The sequence below is a fragment of the Columba livia genome, chromosome Z (assembly GCF_036013475.1).
Source record: "Columba livia isolate bColLiv1 breed racing homer chromosome Z, bColLiv1.pat.W.v2, whole genome shotgun sequence".
NCBI lineage: Eukaryota > Metazoa > Chordata > Aves > Columbiformes > Columbidae > Columba > Columba livia.
The window spans coordinates 2,292,428-2,303,169 of NC_088642.1; the positions used below are offsets into that span (position 1 = coordinate 2,292,428).

The following is a 10,742-nucleotide window of genomic DNA, read 5'->3' on the forward strand; positions in this document are numbered from 1 at the left end:
AATCACCGTAATTAGACGGTAGCGGTGACTAATAGGATGTTTATGAATCAAATTTCAGGTTTGGTGGACTCCGTGAACTCAGCAGTTTCACTTTGGTTCTTTCTTTGGCGTCTTTTGATGCAGGGGACATGGGGGAGCTCGGCTTCCTTCATAGCTGTATATTGATCGCCCTATATTTTCCAAGGTTGGACGTGTCTCCTGGGCCCGCCTTGGTGTTTGTCATACTGGTGCCCACTATTGAGGCTTTTTAGGTCTGTAACAACATGACTGCAGGGACTCTTTCTTGCTTTTTCTTGATTTTGTGTCTCGTCCCTGAATTAACCCTCAATGGTCAGGCCCGGCTTCCATGTTGGGGGAAGGTTGACTCAAGGTGCCACCAAGTTGGGCTGGCAACCTCAGGGGATTTCCTCAGGGATCAGTCATCTCTACCCACCGCCCACCCAACCTCGTGTTTGTCCTGATTTCACAAGAGGGTTTCCCAGCCCTGGTAAAGGTCATGGAAGTCCTTGGTTGGGTCATCGTGGGACTGAGCAGAACATTCCCAAGCTCGTAGGTCGCCACAAACATGAGTCCGAACTGAAGCCGCAGGCTACAAATATCGGGAAACCCCAGACTCTTCCCCTGATGACTTCTGCCGGATTTTATCCTCTGTGCCCCCATCACACTCACAAGGTTTAAAACCTCTTGGCAACATCTTGGCTTCTCATTACCAGCCCTTAGAACTGAAGTCTTGGGGGGAAACCTCAGACGGAGATTTATTTTCATGCAGGGTTGACTTACTTTGCTAGGAGCAAGGAGCCATTGAAGCGATTGGGTGGGCAACTTGTTAATAAATTAAAGAAATAATCTTAAGGCTCTTTAGCCTGCATGACTGCTGTATATGTTGAGTAATAAAAGCTGCCTAATTAGGCATAGACACAAATTTATGGTCTAGCCTGTCAATCCGCGGATTAAGGACTCCGTAAGTACCTACTGACACGATGGGCTGTAATGGCTCCTAAAGAGATGTGATGGTCTATCGTGTCAATAATCCACAGATTAAGGGCTACCTAAGTATGTGTTGACGTGACCGACTGTCCCAGCTCTTTGGAGGCTCTTGTGTTGGCGCGGTGGAGGGACCCCAGGGGCCACCTTGGGTGGTGGCATCCCTGCAGTAGGTCAGGGCTTATTTTCTCTGCAAACAACAGGATCTTTAACACATGACCATCCTCTGAATTAGCCTTTCAGAAACCATCCCAGCCATCAAAAGCAGGGGTGGGCGAGGAAGCTGAAGCTGTCTAGCCCTTGTGTGCGAGTACATATAAAAGGTTTGGGGCAAACATTGCTGTGGGTGGTGTCTACAGCCTGCCCACAAACTCCGTTAAGGGCACAAAGACCCCTTTCTGCAGCAGGATATATCCTTTAATTGGGATTTTTTTGTTTTTATTTTTACTTAGCTTTTGCAAAGCATGCCTGGAAATCTGGCTTTGAAGGATTTTGCTTTTTTTTTTGTTTGTTTGTTTGTTTGTTCCCCCGCCCAAGTAACCTGTAAATTATCTGAGAGACTGGAAAGGAAGTATAATTTCCCTTTTTGGTGCCTGTTTTTCTTTGCTTTGTTGAGCTGTGTGGTTGCACGTCATGCTCGGTGTTCTCCTCACCTATTTGGGGGTGTCTTTTTCCTGAGGTCGTGCACAAACAGCACCGGCCGGTTAACACGAGGGGCAAAATGGCATCTGGAGTGCCCCGAGGACCCTCCAGAAGAGCATGCAAAATCCCACGAAAACCTCTGGGGTTTGTGTCTCCATCTCTTCCGTCTAAATGAGCAGGAGAAGATGGGGGGCTTGGCTGTGCCCTGGGCTCGCAAATGCCGCTTAAGGTCAGCCAGGAGAGATTACCGGGCGCGAGACGCGCTGAGCTTGGTCTCAGACTTGGCCCCGGCCAGACGGCACGTTGTGCTGACACCAGGCCAGCCAGTTTTTTGTTTAAGCACAGATGCCCTCCACATGTGCTGGCGGATAAAGGAGGAAGGACCATGAGTTCATCTGCTCATCGGTGGTGCCCACATCGCTTGTTTTCCAGCAGAAAGCTGAGCAGGGATCTCACCATCCCTCCGGGTCTCCTTGCTGCCCCAGGAGCTCATGGGTCCTGGTCCTTCTAGGAAAGGTCCATAAGACTGATCTCCTTTTGATGCTATGATTTCTTGGTGGACATCTACACAAATTTACCTGTTGCCTTTACCCATTTGTGTTGGGTTATTGGTCATGTGTGCAACGCGTCTACCTCCACAAGAGGCCTGAGTGAAGGTACCACAAAACCTGAGCAACCTGATCTGGGTGAAGATGTCCCTGCTCATGGCAGGGAGGTTGGACTAGATGACTTTTAAAGGTCTCTTCTATCCTAAACTGTTCCGTGAAAATGAGGGGACTCCTGTTAGCAGTTCAGGGTAGATGATCCATGGTGAATATTGCATCAAGGTTGATGTTTGGTGGGAAACCCAGCCCCAGGGATCAATGAGGAATGAGGAAGAGGAGGGAGAAGTTTAGGAAGAGTGTGAAAAGATGTCTTGTGTCAAAGCTAATCTTAAATAAATATATAGATATAAAGCCAAGCAAAAATACATAGTTTGAAACACTTCTACAGCTGGATAATGTAATATACATCTAATCCTAATATCATTGAGGAAAGATCCAATTACAGGCATTTAAAAACCTAATCAGGGACGCAGTTGTACTCCCATTTTCAGCGAGGAGTTGTTACAATTGCAGATATCAGTGGCAATTTCGATAGCTCTTGACTTGATCAGATGTGAGTTTGCCATCTGAGATCGCTCCGTGTGTAGCTAAACTTGATGTTTTCTTCAGAGGTTGGTTGATTACAGGAAAACCTTTAGCAGTGTCAAAACAAAACAAAGGAAAACAAAAGATCCCCAGCCCACCTCCCCTCGACGCTCATGAACTTGGCACCGGGACAAGGCTGAGATCCAAAATCCAGCCGGGAGCTGCGTTGGTTCTTCTTTATTATTATTTTTGTTTTTTAAATTCATTTTTGCCAGAATGTGTCGATTCTTCCTTTTTCGTCCCAGGCTCCTAATAAAACTGCCAGAGCTCAGAAAGAAAAAGCACAGATGACATGGTTTCATCATCCTAAAAGTGTTCATGTGTCGAGGAGAAAAGCCACACCAGAAATTCTCCACCGCTTCCATGTGATGTGGGACGCGAGTCCTCTTACCACGGCTTGTGTGTGGGGGCATTATTGATAAGTTTGGGTGTTTCCTGTGGTGTGAATATCATATATCCACCTCTATCCAGACCTCCTTGGTTTATGAAGCTTTTAATTTTGGGGGCTTGTTGCTCCAGGATTTCTGTGTGGATGTAGCATTTTCTTCAGCATCCATCCCCATTGTGGGATGATGCCCTGAGCCCTTGGGTGCCACATGCAAACCCAAAGATAGAGAAATCCTGGCTTTTGTGGTCTTTTATTGAACAATTTTGGGCAGGAATCGATATTTGGGAAAGTGGTGGGGAACCCCACGGTCTCCAAGGCTGGTTGGTGTGTTGGGAAGTTTTTGGGATGATGCTTTTGAGAGATGCGCCGGTAGAACCCTCAGGACAATTCAGGAAGGTGTAAAAAGTATGGGAAGAGACCACTTTTCCACTGGGAATGTGATACTGGATAACGTGGTTGTGCTGGGACGTTGCTGGTGATGAGGCATCAGCATCAAATGAAAAAATGTTACCTCAGAGACTTAGGGGTTTCAAAATCTTGCCTTAATTTCTCCACTTAATGCAGAAATGTGCTCTGCTTCGAGTGGCGTTTCTCCGTAGCCCCAACTATAAGCGATCAATATGACTAATTCTCCGAATTCCTGAGGGGGGACTCGCTTTATTTTCAGTTATTTATATATATTTTTTTCACAATAGGCTTGCACAACGCGCTGGGGGGAGCCTGACGGAGCCCCTAGGCGTCCTGTAATGCAAACCATGGAAAATACTAATAAATCAGTGATAGCAACAAATGGAGGGGGTGCTTAATAACGAAATAATAGCGCGGATGTTTATAGCATTGAACGTTATAATTGTTTGCTGGAATATGGGAACGCTCCCAGTTTGCTGGGAGTTTTCCAGGCATTTAGAAAGGGATGTGTTTGCTCGGAGGAGCTCGTAAAAAACAGGCTTTTTAAACTAAAAACAAGAACCCCACAGTGTTTTCTGGGCTGTCGCACATGAGGACACGTTGCGGGTGATGCGGTTGCAAATTTCCCGGGATCTGGGGGGTGTTTTGTGTGGGTTTGCGGCGTGTGGAGCGGGATGGTGGGCCTGGATGAACCCAGCGGGGCGTTTTAGGGGGAAAATCCACTTATTTGCTTCATTTGCCCACCGAAAAGAAAAGAAGCCTTTTGAGGAAATAAGTCTCCGTGGGTGTAGGAAGCATCTCTCTGTCACTTTTTCCCTCTGTCCTGCAGCCTCTTCTCCCGCCTCCGCCACCCCAGTGATGCTTTTCCTCCCCCTTTTCCCGTCCGATGCCAAAATCAGGGGTGCGGTGGGAATATGGGGTCCCAAAACTGTGCAACCTTGGGGTCCCAAGACTGTGAAAAGCGGCTTTGATGGTGGCTGGTGCGGAGACCCCATCCTCTTACTGATACTCTCATGGCTTTTTGACTAGACACCTGGTCAACATCTGAATCCCACCAACGGAAGAGTCTCTGGCATATTTATACTGTGTGCTGGCGTTGGGTCCTTATAAAAAATATATATATATACCTATCCCGCGTTACCTAAGACTTGTCCTTGAGGTCTTGTCACTCCGTGTCATTGAAAAACCTAGTGGGATTCATTCATGAACTTTCAGCCCTCTATAAAGGTCTGTTCATTCATAGCCAAGGCAGCTTTCTTTTTTTAATGCACTGGCAATTAAATAACTCTTTGTAAGCGCCAACGAGCTGCTCGTTACGTGGTCTTCACTAATGCAAGCGCAAAAATCAGGTGAAAAAGTCTTTTCCCCCCTCCTGCTAAAAGGGGGGTTTTTGTGTTTAAATAAATAAAAACGTATAGGAATTTCAGCGGGGTTTGATGGACCTTGCCCCAAAATTCCTGTAATTGCTGTAAAACAAAACGTGAGAAGCTCTGAGCATCGCTGGTGGGTGATGGGTGAGGAGTATGTGAGATGGGGATGGATCCAGCAGCATCCTCCCGAAATTCCTCTTATCTCCCAAGCATCCCCCCCCAAATTCCTCTGTCTCATGGATGGGTGGGAGAAACACCACCGCAGGGATGTTTCTTGCCCCCTTGGGTGGGGGGCGCCCCATTTGGGTTAAGGGAGAGGCGGCTCAAGTTGACCCCCCCCTGTCCCTCGCACGGTGTCACATTTCAGCAGGATATAAAATTATCCACAATAAAACACCGAAAAAGGGAAGTGGGAGGATAAACTGGGGTGTATCCTGATGGATCCCACCACCGGGACCCCCATCTGGAGTTTCAACCAGTAGCGAGGGTCCCTATTTTTGGGGCAGACACAGTCAGGCCCATTTTTAGTAGCTGTCTCCAGAAACTGGAGAAAATATTTTCCTTGCTGGCACAGAAATGAGGAAATGAAAAGTGTGTGGCCGGGTTCTCTTTTTCTTATTTATTTATTTTGATTTTTAAAAGCACAGTGCGGGGCTTGTAACACAACTCGGAGATGGGAGAAAAAAATGCCTGCTCTGGGGAAAATGGCTTGTTAATAGCAAAAACATATAGAAAACAGGGCATGCGGCTGCCATTGCTTATGGTGGTGGGGGTTCAGGGAACTGCCGGGGAGAGTTTTGGCATGCTGCGTCACCCACTGTCCCCCATCCCATAGCTACTCCTATGGTGCAGGGAGTTATTTCGGTAGCTCTCACTAATGTGCATTCCCAGCCTTTTTTTTTTTTTTAAATGTATTATTATTATTTTTTTAAATACAATTATAGAGGTGAATAGTTCCCAGGTCTCAACATGCCCACAGAGGCTGGAAGGAATTACCCGCTGAGCAGCACGGGGATCGTCGGTCAGGAAAAGGGGCTATTTCACCTTTCTCAGCCTCCCCCTTTGCTTTTTCCTCCTACATCGTGTCCTCGCTGCTCGCTCGGGGTGGCCACGGGACGGGGAGTTGAAAGAAGCACTATGGGACAAATTATTGGGGTTTTTTTAGGCCATTTTTGTTAATGAGTGAGAGATTTATGGTCCCCACCCTGGCACCATCTAACGGTGCTTCCTGCAGGTCAGGGCTTCATCCAACGTCTCCACCACATAGGGAAGAGCCCCATGGAGTCATTGGTGAGTCGTTGTCCCCTCCGGTCCCATGGGTGACCTTCAATGTGCTTTTCTTAGCAGCACCTCATTGGCTTTTTTCAGCGTCTGCACACAGTAGATAATTATTTATGGAATGGATCCGTCATCCGGTGGGTGCAAATAAGGGGATTTGGGGTGTTTGGTCTTGCTGGATGCAGTTGGCTGGTGCGTCTCGTCTCTCCTGTTGGCACTGAAGGTGGTTCTAGTGATGGTTTTGGGTATTGTGTTGCTGCTGGTGCGTCTGAAGCCGCTTCTGAAGGTGGACCTGGTGATTTAGGACCCGTAACTGCCACCAGAGCTGAAGCAGCACACAAATCCCCAAAATTTGGGTCAAGTGGTGTTTGTGGTGGCCTTAACATGTGGCTTTCGAAAAAGTGGATGTGCTGTGAGCGTTGGTGTGTGCGTGGAGAGCATCGTGAAGCATCGCATCACTTTTGGGTTGTATTACCCTTCTCGGTGCTCAATTTCTCCATTGTGTCTCCCATTCTGTAGATTCTCAAGTTCTTCAGGAGCCAGGGGATCGGTCACACTGGTGCGTGGTGGCATACTGGGAAGAGAAGACGCGCGTGGGTCGGCTGTACTCTGTCCAAGAGCCCTCCCTGGATATCTTCTATGATCTACCTCAGGGGAATGGTTTCTGCCTCGGACAGCTCAACTCGGACAACAAAAGCCAACTGGTGCAGAAGGTCCGTAGCAAGATCGGCTACGGCATCCAGCTCACCAAGGAAGTGGACGGCGTGTGGGTGTACAACCGCAGCAGTTACCCCATCTTCATCAAGTCGGCCACACTGGACAACCCCGATTCCAGGACGTTGCTGGTTCACAAAGTGTTCCCAGGTTTTTCCATCAAGGCTTTTGACTACGAGAAGGCGTACAGCTTGCAGAGACCCAACGACCATGAGTTCATGCAGCAACCATGGACTGGATTTACTGTTCAGATCAGCTTTGTGAAAGGCTGGGGCCAGTGCTACACGAGACAGTTTATCAGCAGTTGCCCGTGCTGGTTGGAGGTTATTTTTAATAACCGATGACTTGAGACAGAGTGGACTCATGACATTTATACTACTTTGCTGCTATTATTTCCTTCTGAGTGCTTGCTTTTCATGCAAACTTTTTGTTTTTTGTTTTGTTTTGTGTGTTTGTTTGCTTTCCCCCCCCCCCTCTGTTTTGAGAAATAGCTTATGGAAAGTTGTTGTGTTTTTTTTTTTTTTTTGCCTTGGGTATTTTTATAAATATCTCTATTTTTTTCAAAAGTGTGAATGACCAATAACTCAGAAGGGCGAGAGAAAGGAGCCGGGGGGATGGATTGCAGCTGATAATTATTTCGCGCCTCCGAAAGGATTATCCTATGCGATCGGTGGATTTGAAAGCCACTTGCTGTATGTTACGGCTCCTTCTCTTGGACAGAACAACAAGATACCTGTATTCTTTATGCACCACTGTCCCCTTGCTGCCAGCCGTCCCCGGTGACGGTGACAGCGAGACCCTTTACCCAGCGGTGCTATCCTCACGTTGCCGCCGAAGGATGGTGCAAAACCTTCCCAGTCAGGTCTTTACCCCCCTTTTAATTTAATTCTATTTTTCCCTTGTTGCTGGGTTCACGTCTTGTCACTGTGTTCATCCTTCCACTATTTTTGGTCTTTTTTATGGTCGTAGGTTGATGCAAGGGGAGAAAACAATGGCGATAGAACCTTGTGCACAGCCCATGCTTCATAATTTGAGCTGAGATGCAAAGCGACGAGCTTAAGCCTAAAAAAGCAAAACAAATGAAAAACAAATGGGAAAACAAAAGAAGTGTTCACGATAGTTGGTCTGTTGTAACCTGCTTAGCGCAGGTTATCCCGGTACCATCCTATCTGGAAATGCAGTTGTGCTTTCGTTTCTTCTTGAATTCATACACGAGTATGATACTTTTACACTGTTCTTAGCTCAATGAGCATGTTTAGACCTTAACATAAGCTATTTTTCTAAATATAAAGGTTTAAATGAACAAGAGAGCATTCTCATTGGAACTTTAGCATTGTAGTGCTTTGGAAATACACACACAAAAAAAGGACTCCTTAAAAAAAACCCTGAGATTTATTAAAGAAAAAAATGTATTTTATGTTATATATAAATATATTATTACTTGTAAATATAAAGACGTTTTATAAGCATCATTATTTATGTATTGTGCAATGTGTATAAACGAGAAAAAAAATAAGAAAGATGCACTTTGCTTTAATATAAATGCAAATAACAAATGCCAAATTAAAAAAAGAAAAAAAAGAACGCGAGGTTGGTGTTTTTTTCTATGGGTGTTATCACCCAGACGAATGTTTTTTCTAAAGGAGTTTATGTTCCATTCGAAAAATAAAAATGTACACTTGATCCCAGGCTGTGCCGAGTGGCTTTTTTAGTGGTGGGGATGAGGCAGGCAGGTGGTGGGACCGCTCCGGCATGGGCAGACTTCATCCTGTCCTTCCCCTTCATCTCCCATGCCCCTGGAAATGAAAGGTTGATTTTCTTTCCCTTTTGCCTTTCACCTGCCTTCAGGTGTTCACATGTGTCACATCTCACTTGCATGTGTCCTCTGCCAGGGAGAAGGTGGCTGGTTCTTGGGAACCTTGAGTGGAAGCCACCAGAGTCCTGGAGACCAAAAGATTTGGAGAAGCAGAAGGTCCAGATGGGTTTGTAAGCTCCCTCTCTGCACCTGGAATGTGGCTTCCAGCCTCTGCTGCCCTTCACGTGATGTCCATAGCAGTAGATTAACCTCCTTCAGCATCTGGACCAACTGGCTCAAACTTGTACCCTACTATTCAACAGAGATGTGCCCAATCCAGAGGAATTGCTTGAGATACGGCATTTGGTTTTCTCTGCATTGACTGTACCTTCAGTTGGATTCAAGTCGCTGAGCCCATGAACCAACTCCAAAATGGCTTTTGCTCATGCATGAGGTTTGCATGGGAGTCTCAGTTTCCAGGGTCTGGCCTCTTTGTCCTTGCAGTGGGAGCTGGCATCGAAGGCTGAGGACATGATGGACGCACCCATCCTGTCTTGCTTGATGTGCACTAAGAGCCTTCTGAAGGGCAGATAGAGCCCTAAGAGCACTAATAGCCTTCTGTTGGGACAGTTATCTACACGACAATTTGGCTTGTTTCCATTCTACACCAGCAGACTTGAAATATCCAATAATCACGTCATACCTTCTCCGTGGTCCAGTGGCCAAGCTAGTGTTGATGGCTTGCTCCAGAATCTTGATGAAGAGTGTTCCCGCACGTGTCCTCTAAACACACCCAGACAACGCACCATCAAAGGCCCAGCAGGATAAAGTGGGAGATAACCATTGCAAAACCAACTTTTGACTCCTCTGAGCTTCAGGTTGGTGTTCCATGAGGTGTGTACCATATCGTGGTGCTTAAAGCCCTGAAGCCAAATTGTGGTGTAGATAACATTGTCCCTTGAACTGAGATTTGGGTTCTTGTCCCTGTTCACTGGTCCATGAGGTGTGACCAAGTCATCTAACGTTGTTTCTCAGAATTGCCTTGTGACAAACAGAGGCTACAAACGGTAGGTCCTCCTGAGAGCTGAAAGCAGAGGGTGGAAACACTGTACCCCTAAATGGATGCTCTTCACAGCAACTTTCCAAAATGTGTAAAGGCCACAGAAACGATCCGAGGCTGGAACAGCTCTGCTGGGGGGACAGGATGAGAGAGCTGGGGTGTTCAGATGGAGAAGAGACCTTATTGTGGCCTTTCTGGACTTAAAAAGGGCTTGTAAGAAAGATGGGGTCAGATTTTTGAGCAGGACCTGTTGTGACAGGACAAGGGGTGATGGTTTGAAACTAAAGGAGGGAGATTCAGGCTGGACATGAGGAAGAAATTGTTATCCCTGAGGGTGGTGAGAGCCTGTCCCAGGTTGGCCAGAGAGGTGGTAGATGAACCATCCCTGGAGACATCCCAGGCCAGGCTGGACGGGGCTCTGAGCAACCTGAGCTGGTGAAGATGTCCCTGCTCATGGCAGGGGGCACTGGGGGAGCTGGGAAGGGCCCTCCAACCCAAACCATTCTACGATTCTGTGATGATTCAAAGAGGAAATATGATCCAGCAGAGCCCAGACGATGGCTGTGGATGTGTCCCCATGATGGGTGCTGAGGGGCTGTCGTATCACTTGCAAGGTGAAGCAAGGGTCTGCTAGACCTGAGATACCCTCCACACACCCCGTTTTACACCATGTCCTACATAGCTACCCCTGACCATGGCTGGAGACATGCTGAGCTTGGCTGGACCTTCACCTGGACATAGCTTTCCAGGTCAAATGTTACAGAGCTCGTCTGGAGAATGAGCTGAAACTCCTCATGGAGCACTTTATTTTATGTGATCTTTACTTGTATTCATCTGTCAAAATAAAAGAAAGCTTGGAAATAATCAGTAAAACTAAGGCTTTCCAATACTATGGCAGCTTCAGCTAAAATGT

The 10,742-nt window shown here is 46.9% G+C and overlaps 1 protein-coding gene across 2 annotated transcripts in view; it reads left to right on the forward strand.

Annotated features, from left to right (window-relative positions):
- Positions 1-8,657, forward strand: part of SMAD7 (SMAD family member 7) — a 28,661-nt gene extending 20,004 nt beyond the window's left edge. For both annotated transcript variants that reach the window (XM_065046831.1, XM_065046830.1), the window contains exon 6: positions 6,780-8,657. In XM_065046831.1, the coding sequence (XP_064902903.1) occupies positions 6,780-7,318 (539 nt within the window). In that variant the 3' untranslated portion in view covers positions 7,319-8,657. The remainder of the gene's footprint in view (positions 1-6,779) is intronic.
- The last annotated feature ends 2,085 nt before the right edge of the window (positions 8,658-10,742 follow it).